Source organism: Pristiophorus japonicus, chromosome 6 (genome assembly GCF_044704955.1).
Source record: "Pristiophorus japonicus isolate sPriJap1 chromosome 6, sPriJap1.hap1, whole genome shotgun sequence".
Taxonomy (NCBI): domain Eukaryota; kingdom Metazoa; phylum Chordata; class Chondrichthyes; family Pristiophoridae; genus Pristiophorus; species Pristiophorus japonicus.
Window position 1 is genome coordinate 175,112,291 of NC_091982.1, and position 19,195 is coordinate 175,131,485.

At 43.3% G+C, this 19,195-nt stretch overlaps 1 protein-coding gene across 2 annotated transcripts in view; it reads right to left on the reverse strand.

Moving 5' to 3' along the window:
- rnpepl1 (arginyl aminopeptidase like 1) overlaps positions 1 to 19,195 on the reverse strand; it is a 72,429-nt gene that overhangs the window by 6,178 nt on the left and 47,056 nt on the right. For both annotated transcript variants that reach the window (XM_070883404.1, XM_070883403.1), the window contains one exon: positions 5,303 to 5,445. In XM_070883404.1, coding sequence (XP_070739505.1) covers positions 5,303 to 5,445 — 143 coding nt within the window. The remainder of the gene's footprint in view (positions 1 to 5,302; positions 5,446 to 19,195) is intronic.

Below are 19,195 nucleotides of genomic sequence, written 5' to 3' on the forward strand. Positions count from 1 at the left end.
GGAGGTCCTGCTGCAACTGTACAGGGTATTGGTGAGGCTGCACCTGGAGTACTGCGTGCAGTTTTGGTCACCTTACTTAAGGAAGGATATACTAGCTTTGGAGGGGGTACAGAGACGATTCACTAGGCTGATTCCGGAGATGAAGGGGTTACCTTATGATGATAGATTGAGTAGACTGGCTCTTTACTCGTTGGAGTTCAGAAGGATGAGGGGTGATCTTATAGAAACATTTAAAATAATGAAAGGGATAGACAAGATAGAGGCAGAGAGGTTGTTTCCACTGGTCGGGGAGACTAGAACTAGGGGGCACAGCCTGAAAATACGGGGCAGCCAATTTAAAACCGAGTTGAGAAGGAATTTCTTCTCCCAGAGGGTTGTGAATCTGTGGAATTCTCTGCCCAAGGAAGCAGCTGAGGCGAGCTCATTGAATGTATTCAAATCACAGATAGCTAGATTTTTAACCAATAAGGGAATTAAGGGTTATGGGGAGCGGGCGGGTAAGTGGAGCTGAGTCCACGGCCAGATCAGCCATGATCTTGTTGAATGGCGGAGGAGGCTCGAGGGGCTAGTTGGCCTACTCCTGTTCCTAATTCTTATGTGATGTTCTTATGTTCCCGGCAAGCTTCTTCTCGTACTCTATTTTCCCCCTTTTAATTAAACCCTTTGTCCTCCTCTGCTGAATTCTAAATTTCTCTCAGTCCTCAGGTTTGTTGTTTTTTCTGGCCAATTTATATACCTCTTCCTTGGATTTAACACTATCCTTAATTTCCCTTGTTAGCCACGGTTGAGCCACCTTCCCTGTTTTATTTTTACTCCAGACAGGGATATACAATTGCTGAAGTTCATCCATGTGATCTTTAAATGTTTGCCATTGCCTATCCACTATCAACCCTTTAAGTATCATTTGCCAGTCTACTCTTGCCAATTTACGCTTCAAACCATCAAAGTTACCTTTCCTTAACTTCAGGACCCTAGTTTCTGAATTAACTGTGTCACTCTCCATCCTAATAAAGAATTCTACCATGTTATGGTCATTCTTCCCCAAGGGGTCTCGCACAAGAAGATTGCTAAGTAGTCCTTTCTCATTACACATCACCCAGTCTAGGATGGCCAGCTCCCTGGTTGGTTCCTCGACACATTGGCCTAGAAAACCATCCCGAATACACTCCAGGAAATCCTCCTCCATCGCATTGCTTCCAGTTTGGTTAGCCCAATCAATATGTAGATTAAAGTCACCCATGATAACTGCTGTACCTTTATTGCATGCATCCCTAATTTCTTGTTTGATGCTGCCCCCAACCTTACTACTACTGTTTGGTGGTCTGTACACAACTCCCACTAGCGTTTTCTGCTTCTTGATATTCCGCAGCTCTACCCACACCGATTCCACATCATCCAAGCTAATGTTCTTTATTACTATTGCATTAATTTCCTCTTTAACCAGCAATGCCACCCCGCCTCCTTTTCCTTTCTGTCTATCCTTCCTAAATGTTGAATAACCCTGGATGTTAAGTTCCCAGCCTTGGTCACCCTGGAGCCATGTCTCCGTGATGCCAATTACATCAAAACCGTTAACTGCTATCTGCACAGTTAATTCGTCCACCTTATTCTGAATACTCCTCGCATTGAGGCACAGAGCCTTCAGGCTTGTCTTTCTAACACACTTTGCCCCTTTAGAATTTTGCTGTAATGTGGTCCTCTTTTGCTTCTGCCCCCATTTTACTTCCCTCTGTCTCCCTGCATAGGTTCCCATCGCCCTGCCGTATTAGTTTAACTCCTCCCCAACAGCATTAGCAAACACTCCTCCCAGGACATTGGTTCCGGTCCTGCCCAGGTGCAGACCGTCCGGTTTGTACTGGTCCCACCTCCCCCAGAACTGGTTCCAATGACCCAGGAATTTGAATCCCTCCCTCCTGCACCACTCCTCAAGCCACGTATTCATCTGAGCTATCCTACGATTCCTACTCTGACTAGCACGTGGCATTGGTAGCAATCCTGAGATTACTACTTTTGAGGTCCTACTTTTTAATTTAGCTCCTAGCTCTCTAAATTCGTCTTGTCGGACCTCATCCCTTTTTTTACCTATATCGTTGGTACCTAAATGCGCCACGACAACTGCTGTTCACCCTCCTTTTTCAGAATGCCCTGCACCCGCTCCGAGACATCCTTGACCCTTGCACCAGGGAGGCAACATACCATCCTAGAGTCTCGGCTGCGGCCGCAGAAACGTCTATCTGTTCCCCTTACAATTGAATCTCCTACTATAGCTCTCCCAATCTTTTTCCTGCCCTCGTGTGCAGCAGAGCCATGAACTTGGCTGCTGCTGCCCTCCCCTGGTGAGTCATCCCCCCTCAACAGTACCCAAAGCGGTGTATCTGTTTTGCAGGGGGATGATCGCAGGGGACCCCTGCACTACCTTCCTTGCACTGCTCTTCCTGTTGGTCATCCATTCCCTATCTGGTTGTGTACTCTTTTCCTGCGGTAAGACCAACTCACTGAACGTGCTATTCACGTCATTCTCAGCATCGTGGATGCTCCAGAATGAATCCACTCGCAGCTCCAGCTCCGCAATGCGGTCTATGAGGTGCTGCAGGCGGATGCACTTCCCGCACACGTCGTCGGCAGGGACACCGGAAGCGCCCCTGACTTCTACACATAGTACAGGAGGAGCACAACATGTGTCCAAGCTGTCCTGCCATGACTTAACCCCTAGATAAACTTAATTTGGCAACAACAAGGCTAAAAGGTTACTTACTGATGTCGAAAAGAAAAAGAAAAACTACTTACCAATCACCAGCCAATCACTTACCCCCTTGGCTGTGACATCACCTTTCGATTTCTTCCTACTTCTTTTTTGCCTTCTCACCCTGCTGCAGCTGCCTCGATGTCCCGCTTCGCCTCCCGAACTCCCGCCTCTCATGAACTCCCGCTGCTCACTGACGGGCCTCTTGTAGGTCACTCGCCTCCCGAACTCCCGCCGCTCACTGTCGGGCCTCTTGTAGGTTGCTCGCCTCCCGAACTCCCGCCTCTCACGAACTCCCGCTGCTCACTGACGGGCCTCTTGTAGGTCGCTCGCCTCCCGAACTCCTGCCTCTCACGAACTCTCGCTGCTCACTGACGGGCCTCTTGTAGGACACTCACCTCCCGAACTCCCGCCTCTCACGAACTCCTGCTGCTCACTAACGGGCCTCTTGTAGGTCGCTCGCCTCCCGAAGTCCCGCCTCTCACGAACTCCCGGTGCACACTGACGGGCCTCTTGTAGGTCGCTCGCCTCCCGAACTCCCGCCTCTCACGAACTCCCGCTGCTCACTGACGGGCCTCTTGTAGGCCACTCACCTCCCGAACTCCCGCCTCTCACGAACTCCCGCTGCTCACTGACGGGCCTCTTGTCGGCCGCTCGCCTCCCGAACTCCCGCCTCCGCCTCCAATGAGTAGAGGCCCAACCTACTTAACCTTTCCTCATAAATCAACTCCCTCATCTCCTCGTGAACCTCTCTGAACTGCCTCCAAAGCAAGTATATCCTTTCGTAAATATGAAAACTGCATGCAGTATTCCCAGGTGTGGCCTCACCAATACCCTGTATAGCTGCAGCAAGACTTCCCTGCTTTTATACTCCATCCCCTTTGCAATAAAGGCCAAGACTCCATTGGCCTTCCTGATCACTTGCTCTACCTGCATACTATCCTTTTGTGTTTCATGCACAAGTACCCCCTGGTCCTGCTGTACTGCAGCACTTTGCAATCTTTCTCCATTTAAATAATAACTTGCTCTTTGATTTTTTCTGCCAAAGTGCATGACCTCACACTTTCCAACATTATACTCCATCTGCCAAATTTTTGCCCACTCACTTAGCCTGTCTATGTCCTTTTGCAGATTTTTTGTGTCCTCCTCACACATTGCTTTTCCTCCCATCTTTGTATCATCAGCAAACTTGGCTACGTTACACTCGGTCCCTTCCTCCAAGTCGTTAATATAGATTGTAAATAGTTGGGGTCCCAGCACTGATCCCTGCGGCACCCCACTAGTTACTGGTTGCCAACCAGAGAATGAACCATTTACCCCGACTCTCTGTTTTCTGTTAGTTAGCCAATCCCCTATCCATGCTAATATATTACCCCCAACCCCGTGAACTTTTATCTTGTGCAGTAACCTTTTATGTGGTCCTTGACAAATGCCTTCTGGAAGTCCAAATATACCACATCCACTGGTTCTCCTTTATCCACCCTGTTTGTTACATCCTCAAAAGAATTCCAGCAAATTTGTCAAACATGACTTCCCGGTCATAAATCCATGCTGACTCTGCCTGACCGAATTTTGCTTTTCCAAATGTCCTGCTACTGCTTCTTTCATAATGGACTCCAACATTTTCCCAACCACATATGTTAGGCTAACTGGTCTATAGTTTCCTGCTTTTTGTCTGCCTCCTTTTTTAAATAGGGGCGTTACATTTGCAGTTTTCCAATCTGTTGGGACCTTCCCAGAATCCAGGGAATTTTGGTAAATTACAACCAATGCATCCACAATCCCTGCCGCTACTTCTCTTAAGACCCTAGGATGCAAGCCATCAGGTCTAGGGGATTTATCTGCCTTTACACCATTATCTTACTGAGTACCACTTCCTTAGTGATTGTGATTGTGTTCCTCCCCCCCTATAGCCCCTTGACTAGCCACTGTTGGAATATTGTTCGTGTCCTCTACCGTAAAGCACTAAAGCAGCTCACAAAATTAATTTAAAGACTTAAACATATTTTCTCTTTCATTGTCAGATATGTAATAATTTGTTGAATTCTGTAAAAATGCACAAAGATTGTTCAGTGACCCATGAAGTGGGTGTTAAGGAGGCTTTTAAAGGAGAATAGGGAGGTGGAGTGGCAGAGCAGTTTAGGAAGGAATTCTAGAGCATCTGGCCTAGATGGCTGACGGTACAGCCACTGAGAGTGGGTCAAAGAGCAGATGAGATATACAAGGACAGAGGCAAAGGCCTTTTGTGCAATGCTGCACCTCACTTCACCCCATCATTGATGGCCATGCTATCAGCCTTCATGGTCTGAAAGTCCCTCCCTAAACTCCTCCACCTCCCATTCAGTTCTAAAACGCTACTCTGCAAGCACCTGGGGGGCATGGAGAACTACTATGCAGCCTGCCATATTGATAAACATCTTTGTTGCTGAGCTAGATGCTTTTCCAAAGAATTTTATGAACTATGGTCATTAGCACCAGTTTTAATTGCTGGATAATTATTTGATTAGGTTAACCTTCACCCAAGTCAATCTGTAATGTCAAGCGTTTTAAGCATCTTACATGATTTTCCAGGAATCGTCGCACTTTGTAGAAATCTGGTAAATAGTTATTTCTGACTACAATCTGTAACCATCTAATTCTTATTTCAGCATTCATTGAGTCGAGCAGTGCAGAGTAACTTTTCGATAGCTTCATCATGGTTTCTGATAAGACGGAAAAAAAGGAAACCTAGACATTAAACAGCATGATTTAAGGCATTTCAAATGATATGATTAAGCCAATTATTAATGGAGCAAACAGTTTTCAGAAAGAGACCAACTAAACTGTTACAGTGTGCATCCTGCTGTATAGGATCTTTTAAAAAATACATACAATCAGCAGCAAGTTACAGGCTGAATAACTGTAAACACACAAGGAAAGAAAAAAATAATGCATTTAAAATAATGGTAAATTCATTAACATCTTTAAAAAATTGTTATGCTTTTCTTTCATCTATAATCATGACAGCTCCCTGTCTCTGGATAATCTATAGTTCAGTCCCAATCTTCAACTGCTTTTATTTTTTGCACAATGTTCAACTATCCTACCCGATCACTTTCTGAATGAATTCTATTCTCAGCCCGACCTCAACATATAAAAATAGTAAAGAATGTTTAGAAACTAACGAGCACAAACCTACATTTTTCATTTAACACCATCTTTAACATGCAAGTTATATTTATTTGCTTAGTATTAATCAGAGTAATTTTTGCAGTAACTAAAACCAAAAATGTGCTGATCAATGTCCACAGGTCCATGTGGACAGCGTCAGGCATCACCCAGCGACCCAAAACTCATTGGACCAATGAGTAACAATAATTGCTAGAGGATGGGTGTTCGTACTTCTGAGTTTATGTTTAAAAAAAAAGAATTGCATTTATATGACACCTTTCACAACCACCGAACGTCCGAAAGCGCTTTACAGCCAATGAAATACTTTTGACGTGTAGTCACTGTTGTAATGTCGGAAATGCGACAGCCAGTTTGCACACAGCAAGCTCCCACAAACAGCAATGTGATAATGACCAGATAAATCTGTTTCACTGACGTTACTTGAGGGATAAATATTGGCCAGGACACTGGTGATAACTCCCCTGCTCTTCTTCAAATAGTGTCATGGGATCCTGAGAGGGGTGACTGGACCTCGGTCTAACGACTCATCTGAAAGACGGCACCTCCGACATTCAGCATTCCCTCAGTACTGCACTGAAATGTCAGCCTAGATTTTGTGCTCCAGTCTCTGAAGTGTGACTTGAACCTACAACCTTCTGACTCAGAGGTGAGGGTGCTACCAACTGAGCCATGGCTGACACAAAATAATAAGGTTCAAAACATTTATTGATGTTCACAAAAATTAAGCATACGGTATTAATTATTATTGACAATAATTAAACATACATTTAACAGCAACACTTATGGTAAAACCCTGCGAGTTCGCTGGGAAATTCAAAATATGTTACGGTTCCAAGCTCGGTATAATTGGAGAGTCAATCTTTTGAATTCTGAGGTATCTCTCCTGACACCCATTTTTATATCCCCTTTCACAACTAGTATGTAACAACATGCATACTTCATAGCATTACATAATTCCTTTCCCATGTCCCTTATCAATAACTTGAGCTTTAACGAGTACAACTCCCCAAACTTTGTGATGGGATCATCTTGATTGAACTGTTAATCAAATCATTAAACTGAAAATAGTTACAGAGAAGTTAATGAACAGGCGATGTTATCACGTGACCTCATTCCTTACGCGTGTGTGTCCTTGGAGGAGTTAATATCCCTGGAATATATTTCTATCACACATGAATGTTAGGCTTAGAGAATCAATAAAATTATAACTTCTCAAATTGATGGTCAAAACTTGTCTTTGTTCAATATATCCTGGGAGGACATTTAACTGTCATAAAAATATTACATATTCATATTTGCCTGCAAAGCTGAAAGCTGCAGGGGGCTGTAAGCAGCCATGCTGTCTCTATCTTCAAAGGAAGTCGGTTTGTCCGCTACTGAATCTCTTATCAGCTAAACATTGCTTCTGCCTGGTACAACTTTTAATTCCCACTATCTAAACTGATACATTGCGAAAACAGATTTATCCAAAATAAATCAAGCCTGTCTTATGATTACATTTTCATTCTTCTAACAAAAACTCACTTAACAGGCAAAAGATAAAAGTTAACCATTCTAAATATATAGAGGCTTCAAGACAGTTTAATTAACCCTTTCCTTACAGTATTATCTACCCCACCTAGTCATTTGATTTAGGTATCCACAATGTTAGTGTCTATAATCCCTTGTTTACTTGGATGGTTCTCTCCGTATTACATTCTCCATTCCATTTGTTTAGCTTAGCTTCTTGTCAACATGTATATGATCTGGCTCTCTAAATGGACAGAACAAAATTGTGCTCATGAACAACTGTTCTATCTTTCATTTCTTCCGCCCCCAATGAATCTGCTGAACTGTCATGAATAGAACCAGTAATTTATTTATTATTCCAACTATGGCAGATTGTTTTTGCAGTAAAACAATCAAGATCTGTGCCAAAGCACACAACACAACTGACTGTCAGGCCAATTAATCATAAAAGTGCACTCTTTTGTGAAGTTGCTTTACCATTTTATCAATTTGCATTACGAGCGCAGCCGTCAAAAATCCATTTCCCTGATATTAAGGGAAAATATCTACCGTTGCACAGAACATTAGTCATACCACATGATAGGGACCTCTACTAAAAGGTCTTAATGTTACCAGTAGTTTAAATACACCTCTTAAATAGACATCAGTCCAATAGCTGCAATGGTTAAAATGTATTGCAGAACAACTCAAACTTTATATAGAAACATAGAAAATAGGTGCAGGAGTAGGCCATTCAGCCCTTCGAGCCTGCACCACCATTCAATGAGTTCATGGCTGAACATGAAACTTCAGTACCCCATTCCTGCTTTCTCGCCATACCCCTTGATCCCCCTAATAGTAAGGATTACATCTAACTCCTTTTTGAATATATTTAGTGAATTGGCCTCAACAACATTCTGTGGTAGAGAATTCCACAGGTTCACCACTCTCTGGGTGAAGAAGTTTCTCCTCATCTCGGTCCTAAATGGCTTACCCCTTATCCTTAGACTGTGACCCCTGGTTCTGGACTTCCCCAACATTGGGAACATTCTTCCTGCATCTAACCTGACGAGACCCATCAGCATTTTAAACGTTTCCATGAGATCCCCTCTCATTCTTCTGAACTCCAGTGAATACAAGCCCAGTTGATCCAGTCTTTCTTGATATGTCAGTCCCACCATCCCGGGAATCAGTCTGGTGAACCTTCGCTGCACTCCCTCAATAGCAAGAATGTCCTTCCTCAAGTTAGGAGACCAAAACTGTACACAATACTCCAGATGTGGCCTCACCAAGGCCCTGTACAACTGTAGTAATACCTCCCTGCCCCTGTACTCAAATCCCCTCGCTATGAAGGCCAACATGCCATTTGCCTTCTTAATCGCATGCTGTACCTGCATGCCAACTTTCAATGACTGATGTACGATGACACCCAGATCTCGTTGCACCTCCCCTTTTCCTAATCTGTCACCATTCAGATAATAGTCTGTCTCTCTGTTTTTACCACCAAAGTGGACAACCTCACACTTATCCACGTTATACTTCATCTGCCATGCATTTGCCCACTGACCTCATCTATCCAAGTCACTCTCTGCAGCCTCATAGCATCCTCCTCGCAGCTCACACTGCCACCCAACTTAGTGTCATCCGCAAATTTGGAGATACTACATTTAATCCCCTCGTCTAAATCATTAATGTACAGTGTAAACAGCTGGGGCCCCAGCACAGAACCTTGCGGTACCCCACTAGTCACTGCCTGCCATTCTGAAAAGTGCCTTTACTGTAGAAAATGTCCCAAGCAGTTTACAGAGTAGTACTAACAGAAATGGAACACCAACCTAGGGAGAAAATTTAGGAGGACTGCTTGAAAGCTTAGACACAAAGATGGGTTTTGAGAACATGTTTAATGGAGAAAGGAGAAGTACAAATGTGGAGTGGTTTTGTGAGGGATTTCCAGAAGGCAGGCCTTATGTAGCTGAAAGTTCCGCTACCAATGATGGGGCAACGGAAGATGGGAGGCACAGAAGGTTAAAATCAGAAGATTACAAGAGGGAAAGCAAGTCTTGCAGAGGTTGCAGAAGTACGTAGCGAACAGGATGGATAAAGGGGAACCAGTAGATGTCGTGTATTTGGATTCCAGAAGGCATTCGATAAGGTGCCACATAAAAGGTTACTGCACAAGACAAGAGCTCACAGGGTTGGAGGTAATATATTCGCATGGATAGAGGATTGGGTAGCTAACAGAAACCAGAGAGTCGGGATAAATGGGTAATTTTCAGATTGGCAAACTATAACTAGTGGGGTGCCACAGGGATTAGTGCTGGGGCCTCAACTATTTACAATCTATATTAATGACTTGGATGAAGGGACCGAGTGTAATGTAGCCAAATTTGCTGATGATACAAAGATAGGTGGGGAAGCAAGTTGTGAGGAGGATGCAAAGAATCTGCAAAGGGATATAGATAGGTTAAGTGAGTGGACAAAAATTTGGCAGATGGAGTATAATGTGAGGTTATCCACTTTGGTAGGAAAAATAAAAAAGCAAATTATTATTTAAATGGGGAGAAATTACAGAATGCTGCAGTAGAGGGGGATCTGGGGATTCTTGTACATGAAACACAAAAGGTTAGTATGCAGGTACATCATCATAGGCAGTCCCTCGGAATCGAGGAAGACTTGCGTCCACTCTTAAAATGAGTTCTTAGGTGGCTGAAAGTCCAATACGAGACCATGTACAGTAGACACTTCAAGTCGCTGGAGAAATACCACCAACGATGTCTCCGCAAGATCCTACAAATCCCCTGGGAGGACAGACGCACCAACATTAGCGTCCTTAACCAGGTCAACATCCTCAGTATTGAAGCAGTGATCATACTGATCAGCTCCGCTAGGCAGGCCACATTGTCCGCATGTCAGACACGAGACTCCCAAAGCAAATGTGAGGTTATCCACTTTGGGGGCAAAAACGCAAAGACAGAATATTATCTGAATGGTGGCAGATTACGAGACCTGGGTGTCATGGTACATCAGTCATTGAAAGTTGGTATACAGGTACAGCAGACGGTAAAGAAGGCAAATGGTATGTTGGTCTTCATAGCTAGGGGATTTGAGTATAAGAGCAGGGAGGTCTTACTGCAGTTGCACAGGGCCTTGGTGAGGCATCACCTGGAATATTGTGTTCAGTTTTAGTCTCCTAATCTGAGGAAGGACGTTCTTGCTATTGAGGGAGTGCAGCGAAGGTTCACCAGACAGATTCCTGGGATGGCTGGATTGACATATGAGGAGTGACTGGATCAACTGGGCCTTTATACATTGGAGTTTAGAAGAATGAGAGGGGATCTCATAGAACATACAAGATTCTGACGGGACAGGACAGGTTAGATGTGGGTAGATTGTTCCCGATGTTGGGGAAGTCCAAAACCAGGGGACAGAGTCTTAGGATAAGGGGTAGGCCATTTAGGACTGAGATGAGGAGAAACTTCTTCACTCAGAGAGTTGTTAACCTGTGGAATTCCCTGCCGCAGAGAGTTGTTGATGCCAGTTCATTGGATATATTCAAGAGGGAAGAGGGAGTTAGATATGGCCCTTATGGCTAAGGGGATCAAGGGGTATGGAGAGAAAGCAGGAAAGGGGTACTAAGGGAATGATCAGCCATGATCTTATCGAATGGTGGTGCAGGCTCGAAGGGCCGAATGGCCTACTCCTGCACCTATTTTCTATGTTTCTAAATGCAGGTACAGCAAGTAATTAGGAAGGCAAATGGAATGTTGGCCTTTATTGCAAGGGGGATGGAGTATAAAAAGTAGGGAAGTCCTGCAACAACTGTACAGGGCATTGATGAGACCACATCTGGAGTACTGCGCACAGTTTTGGTCTCTTTATTTAAGGAGGTATATACTTGCATTGGAGACAGTTCAGAGAAGGTTCACGAGGTTGATTCCTGAGATGAAGAGTTTGTCTTATGAAGAAAGGTTGAGCAGGTTGGGTCTATTACTCATTGGAGTTTAGAAGAATGAGAGGTGATCTTATTGAAACGTATAAGATTCTGAGGGGGCTTGACAGGGTAGATGCAGAGAGGATGTTTCCTCTCGTGGGGGAATCCAGAACTGGGGGTATAGATTCAGAATATGGAGTCACCCATTTAAAACTGAAATGAGGAGGAATTTCTTCTCTCAGAGGGTCGTGAATCTTTGGAATTCTCTACCCCAGAGAGCTGTGGAGGCTGGGTCATTGAATATATTTAAGGTGGAGATAGACAGATTTTTGAACGATAAATGAGTCAAGGTTATGGGGAGCAGGCAGGGAAGTGGAGTTGCGGCCAAGAGCAGATCAGCCATGATCTTATTGAGTGGCAGAACAGGCTCGAGGGGCCAAATGGCCTACTCCTGCTCCTATTTCTTATGTTCTTATGTAAGTAGCGTGCAATGAGGCCATGGAGAGACTTCCTGAGATGAAGGGGTTGTATTATGACCCTTGGTGCCAGGGTAAAGGACATCTCCGGGCTGGAGAAGAACTTGGAGTTGGAGGGGGAGGATCCAATTGTCGTGGTCCACGTAGGTACAAATGACATAGGTAGGATTAAGAAAGAGGTTCTGATGAGAGAGTTTGAACAGCTAGGGACTAAATTGAAAAGCAGAACCATAAAGGTAATAATCTCTGTATTATTAGCTGAGCCACAAGCAAATTGACATCAGGTCAATAGAATTAGGGAGATGAATGCGTGGTTCAGAGGTTGGTATGGGAAAAGTGGGTTTCGATTTGTGGGGCACTGGTACCAATATTCGGGAAAGAGAGAGCTGTTCCGTGGGGATGGACTATGGACTACACCTGAACTATGCTGGGACCAGAGTTCCCACTAACTAGGGAGGAAGATAGGGCTTTAAACTAAATAAGGGGGGGGGGGGGGGGGGGGGAAACGGTCGCAGTAGTAAGCAATCTAGAATGCTAAAGAAAAAAGAAAAAGGAGCAATGCAGGAAAGTGATTGTGGTAAGGGTAACCAGATTATGTCAGGAAGGGACAGAGCATACAAACAAAAGAGTGCACTAGCAAATAGGGTCCAGGTAAGAAAAAATAGCAGTAAGACAAATAGGGCTATAGTACAAAATAATGTTACGATATCTAATAATGTTAAAAAGACAAATTTAAAAGCATTGTATCTGAATGCACGAAGCATCTGTAATAAGGTAGACGAATTAACAGCGTAAATAGATATAAACGGATACGATATAGTTGCAATTACGGAGACATGGTTGCAGGGTGGCCAGGGTTGGGAACTGATATTCGATGTTTAGGAAGGACAGGCAAAAAGGAAGAGGGGGTGGTGTGGCATTGTTAGTAAAGGATGAAATCAGAGCAATAGTGAGAAAGGATATTGGTTCAGAATCAAGGTGTAGAATCAGTCTGGGTGGAGCTAAGGAGCACCAAGGAGCAGAAAACATTGGTGGGAGTTGTCTATAGGCCTCCAAACAGTAGTGGTAGTGTAGGGGACGGCATCAAACAGGAAATTAGAGATGAATGTAGCAAGGGTACTACAGTAATCGTAGGTGACTTTAATCTACATAGAGACTGGCCAAACCAAATTAGTAATAATACTGTGGCAGATGAATTCCTGGAGTGTGTACGAGATGGTTTTTTTAGACCAGTATGTTGAGGAGCCTACCAGGGAACAGGCCATCCTAGATTGGGTATTGTGTAATGAGAAGAGGTCCTGTTGTGCGGGGTTCTTTAGGGAAGAGTGACCATAACATGATTGAATTTCTTATTAAGATGGAAAGTGAAGTAGTCTAATCCGAAACTTGGGTCCTAAATCTAAACAAAGGAAACTACGAAGGTATGAGGAATGAATTGGCTATGATAGATTGGGAAGATTCATTAAAAGACATGAAGGTGGATAGGCAATGGCTAATATTTAAGGAACAAATGCATGAATTGCAACAGTTATACATTCCTTTCTGGCGTAAAAACACTAAAGGAAAAGTGGCCTAACCATGGCTAACAAAAGAAATTAAGGATATTATTAGATCCAAAGAGGAGTTATACAAAGTTGCCAGAAAAAGTAGCAAGTCTGAGGATTGGGAGCAGTTTAGAGTTCAGCAAAAAAGGACCAAGAGATTGATTAAGAGGAGAAAAATAGAGTATGAGAGTAAACTTGCAAGGAACATAAAAACCAACTGCAAAAGTTTCTACAAGTACGTAAAAAGAAAAACATTAGTGAAGACAAATGTAGGTCCTTTACAGACAGAAACGGGAGAATTTGTAATGGGGAACAAGAAAATGGCACAACAATTAAATAAATACTTCGGTTCTGTCTTCATGGAAGAGGACACAAATAACATCCCAGAAATGCTAGGGAACCAAGGGTCTGGTGAGCAAGAGGAATTAAAGGAAATGATAATTAGTAAGAAAATAGTGTTGGAGAAACTAATGGGACTGAAGGCCGATAAATCCCCAGGGCCTGATGATCTGCGTCCCAGAGTACTAAAAGAGGTAGCCATGGAAATAGTAGATGCATTGGTTGTCATTTTCCAAAATTCAATAGATTATGGAACAGTTCCTGCAGATTGGAGGGTGGCAAATGTAACCCCACTATTTAAAAAAGGAGGGAGAGAGAAAACGGGGAACAACAGACCGGTTAGCCTGACATCAGTAGTAGGGAAAATACTGGAGTCTGTCATAAAGGATGTGATAACAGCACACTTAGATAATATCAACGGGATTAAACAAAGTCACCATGGATTTATGAAAGGAAAATCATGTTTGACAAACCTACTGGAGTTTTTTGAGGATGTAACTGATAGTAAGGGAGAACCAGTGAATGTAGTGTATTTGGATTTTCAGAAGGCCTTTGATAAAGTCCCACATAAGAGGTTAGTGTGCAAAATTAAAGCACATAGGATTGGGGGTAACGTACTGGCATGGATTAAAAATTGGTTAACTGACAGGAAACAGAGAGTAGGAATAAACGGGTCTTTTTCGGGCTGGCAGGCAGTGACTAGTGAGGTACCATAGGGATCAGTGCTTAGGCCCCAGCTATTCACAATATATATATATATATATATATATATATATAATTGATTTGGATGAGGGAACCAAATGTAATATTTCCAAGTTTGCTGATGACACAAAACTAGGTGGGATTGAGAGTTGTGAGGAGGATGCAAAGATGCTGCAAGGCGATTTAGATAGGTTGAGTGAGTGGGCAAACACATGGCAGATGCAATATAACATGGATAAATGTGAAGATATCCACTTTGGTAGGAAAAACATAAGGACAAAGTATTATTTAAATGGTGATGGCTTGGGAAGTGTCGATGTACAGAGGGACCTGAGTGTCCTTGTACACCAGTCATTGAAAGCAAACATGCAGGTGCAGCAAGCAGTTAGGAAGGCAAATGTTGTGTTGGCCTTCATTGCAAGAGGTTTTGAGTACAGGAGCAAGGATGTCTTACTACAGTTATACAGGGCCTTAGTGAGACCGCAGCTGGAGTATTGTGTGCAGTTTTGGTCTCCTTACCTCAGAAAGGATATACTTGCCATAGAGGGAGTGCAGCGAAGGTTCACCAGACTGATTCCTGGGATGACGGGACTGTTGTATGAGGAGAGATTGGGTCGACTAGATCTGTATTCACTTGAGTTTAGAAGAATGAGAGGGGATCTTATTGAAATGTATAAAATTCTGACTGGGTTGGATAGACTGGATGCGGGGAGGATGTTTCCCCTGGCTGGGAAATCTAGAACAAGGAGTCACAGTCTCAGGATACGGGGTAGGAAATTTAGGACCGAGATGAGGAGACATTTTTTCACTCAGAGGGTGGTGAACCTGTGGAATTCTCTACTACAGAAGGCTGTGGAGACCAAGTCACTGAATATATTTAAGAGGGCGATAGATAGATTTCTAGAAACAAAAGGCATCAAGGGATATGGGGAAAAAGCGGGAATATGGTGTTGAGATAGAGGATCAGCCATGACCATATTGAATGGCGGTGCAGACTCGGAGGGCCGAATGGCCTCCTACTGCTCCTATTTTCTATGTTTCTATGAAGATGAGAACAAGGAGTTTAATTAAGCTCAATGCGTTGGGGAAGAGAGAGCGAGTATGGGTTTGCATGGCATGATAGATAAACAGTTTAATGTGGAAATGGGCACCTGCATATTTGTCAAGTTGGAGTTTATAGAGCATGGATAAAAGAAGGCAGAGGGAGGAGAATATTGGCATAATCAAGGCTGCAGATGACAAAAGCATGGATAAGAGTTTCAGCTGCAGAGAGGCCGAAGTAGGGGAAGAGATGTAAGTAAGAGGTCTTGGTGATTGATGTGGGGTGATGTATTCATAAGAACATAAGAAATAGGAGCAGCAGTAGGCCATTTGGCCCCTTGGCCATTCAATAAGATCATGGCTGATCGGATCATGGACTCAGCTCCACTTCCCTGCCCGCTCCCCATACTTTACTCCCTTATCGCTCAAAAATCTGTCTATCTCCGCCTTAAATATATTCATTGACGCAGCCACCACAGCTCTCTGGCGGAGAGAATTCCATAGATTTACAACCCTCAGTGAAGAAATTCCTCCTCATCTCAGTTTTAAATGGACGGCCCCTTAATCTAAGACTATGTCCCCTAGCTTTAGTTTCCCCTATGAGTGGAAATATTCTCTTGCATCCACCTTGTTGAGCCCCCTCATTATCTTATAAGTTTCAATAAGATCATCTCTCATTCTTCTGAACTCCAATGAGTATATGCCCAACCTTCTCCACCTATCTTCATAAATCAACCCCCTCATCTCTGGAATCAACCTAGTGAACCTTCTCTGACCAACCTCCAAGTACATCCTTCCTTAAATACGGAGACCAAAACTGTACACAGTACTCCAAATGTGGCCTCAACAATACCTTGTACAGTTGTAGCAGACCTTCTCTGTTTTTTTAAAACTCTGTCCCCCTTGCAATAAAGGCCAACATTCCATTTGCCTTCCTGATTACTTGCTGTACCTGCATACTAACTTTTTTGTGTTTCATGCACAAGGACCCCCAGGTCTCTCTGTACTGCACACTTTGCAATTTTTCTCCATTTAAATTATAACTTGCTTTTCTGTTATTTCTGCCAAAGTGGATAACTTCACATTTCCCACATTATACTCCATCTGCCAAATTTTTGCCCACTCACTTAGCCTACCTATATCCATTTAGAGATTCTTCGTGTCCTCCTCACAATTTGCTTTCCCATCCATCTTTGTATCATCAGCAAACTTGGCTACATTACACTCGGTCCCTTCATCCAAGTCATTAATATAGATTGTAAATAGTTGAGGACCCAGCACCGATCCCTGCGGCTTCCCACTAGTCACTGTTTGCCAACCGGAAAATGACCCATTTATCCCGACTCTCTGTTTTCTGTTAGTTAGCCAATCCTCTATCCATGCTAATATATTACCCCCAACTCTGCGAGCTTTTATCTTGTACAGTAACCACTTAAATGTCACCTTATCGAATGCCTTCTGGAAATCCAAATACACCACATCCACTGGTTCCCCCTTATCCACCCTGCTCGTTACATCCTCAATTATTAGTTATTCCATTGGCCTCAGAGCCCATGAGTTAGGGAAGGGAAAATCAAATCAGCCAGCCTTCGCACTCTGAGTGCTATCCAGTGATCCCTGCTGGAAAATACACGCATGTGGATGTCAGGTCAGGCTCTGACGAGATACCCACAAGGGTCAAATAGGCTGTTGTCACTCACTGTGTAGATTTACACGTGAAAAATGATCACTTGGGTCAAGTATTGGTGAATAGACAACACCCATGCAGCCAGATTCCAGCAAACCTCAAGAAAAGGAGCAGGGAAACAGGAAAAAAATGGTGTTAGCCTCAGAAATATGGAAAAATTAAATTAAACAACATGCCCTGTTCACATCATACCCTGTGCTAAGCCATCACAAAGCAGTAGTTCAGACTATTCTGCCTCTCTGCTGAAGAATGAGTGGCCTAGAATGGAATGGGAAAAATATCCCTCCATTGTTGATTTAGAATCTCTAACATACTAACCTGTCCTGGAACAAAATTCTTCACTAAACAAGCCTCATGAGGTATACAATAACCTGATGAGATTTATTATAGACCTTCTGGATTGATCACAGAGAGGAGATGGGGTTTACACTACAGTTCCCCACAAATATAAAAACAGATAGCAAGAGTTTCTGTAGGTATATAAAAAGGAAAAGAGTGGCTAAAGTAAATGTTGGTCCCTTAGAGGACGAGACCAGGGAATTAGTAATGGGGAACATGGAGATGGCAGAAACTCTGAACAAATATTTTGTACCAATCTTTACTGTAGAGGACACTAACAATATCCCAACAGTGGATAGTCAAGGGGCAATGGGGGGGCGGGGGGGAACTTAACACAATCACAATCACTAAGGAGGTGGTACTCAGTAAGATACTGGGACTAAAGGCGGATAAATCCCCTGGACCTGATGGCTTACATCCTAGGGTCGGAAGTAGCGGCAGGGATAGCGGATGTAATGGTTGTAATTTACCAAAATTCCCTGGATTCTGGGGAGGTCCCAGCAGATTGGAAAACTGCAAATCTAACGCCCCTATTTAAAAAAGGAGGCAGACAAAAAGCAGGAAACTATAGACCAGTTAGCCTAACATACGTGGTTGGGAAAATGTTGGAGTCCATTATTAAAGAAGCAGCAGCAGGACATTTGGAAAAACATAATTCAGTCAGTCAGAGTCAGCATGGATTTATGAAAGGTAAATCATGTTTGACAAATTTTCTGGAATTCTTTGAGGATGTAAAGAACAGGGTGGATAAAGGGGAACCAGTAAATGTGGTGTATTTGGACTTCCAGAAGGCATTTGACAAAGTGCCACATAAAAGGTTACTGCACAAGATAAAAGTTCACGGGGTTGGGGGCAATATATTAGCATGGATAGAGGATTGGCTAACTAACAGAAAACAGAGAGTCAGGATAAATGGTTCATTCTTGGGTTGGCAATCAGTAACTAGTGGGGTGCTGCAGGGATCAGTGCTGGGACCCCAACTATTTACAATCTATATTAATGACTTGGAAGAAGGGACCGAGTGTAACGTAGCCAAGTTTGCTCACGATACAAAGATGGGAGGAAAAGCAATGTGTGAAGAGGACACAAAAAATCTGCAAAAGGACATAGATAGGCTAAATGAGTAGGCAAAAATTTGGCAGATGGAGTATAATGTTGGAAAGTGTGAAGTTATGCACTTTGGCAGAAAGAATCAAAGAGCAAGTTATTATTTAAATGGAGAAAGATTGCAAAGTGCTGCAGTACAGCAGGACCTGGGGTACTTGTGCATGAAACACAAAAGGTTAGTATGCGGGTACAGCAAGTGATCAGGAAGGCAAATGCAATCTTGGCTTTTATTGTAAAGGGATGGAGCATAAAAGCAAGGAAGTCTTGCTACAGTTGTACAGGGTATTGGTGAGGCCACACCTGGAATACTGCATACAGTTTTGATTCCCATATTTAAGAAAGGATATGCTTGCTTTGGAGGCAGTTCAGAGAAGGTTCACTCCGGAGATGATGGGTAAAATGGGTAAAATGATGGAATCAATTATTCGGGATGTCATAGCAGCGCATTTGGAAAGAGGTGACATGATAGGTCCAAGTCAGCATGGGTTTGTGAAAGGGAAATCATGCTTGACAAATCTTCTGAAATTTTTTGAGGATGTTTCCAGTAGAGTGGACAAGGGAGAACCATTTGATGTGGTGTATTTGGACTTTCTGAAGGCTTTCGACAAGGTCCCACACGAGAGATTA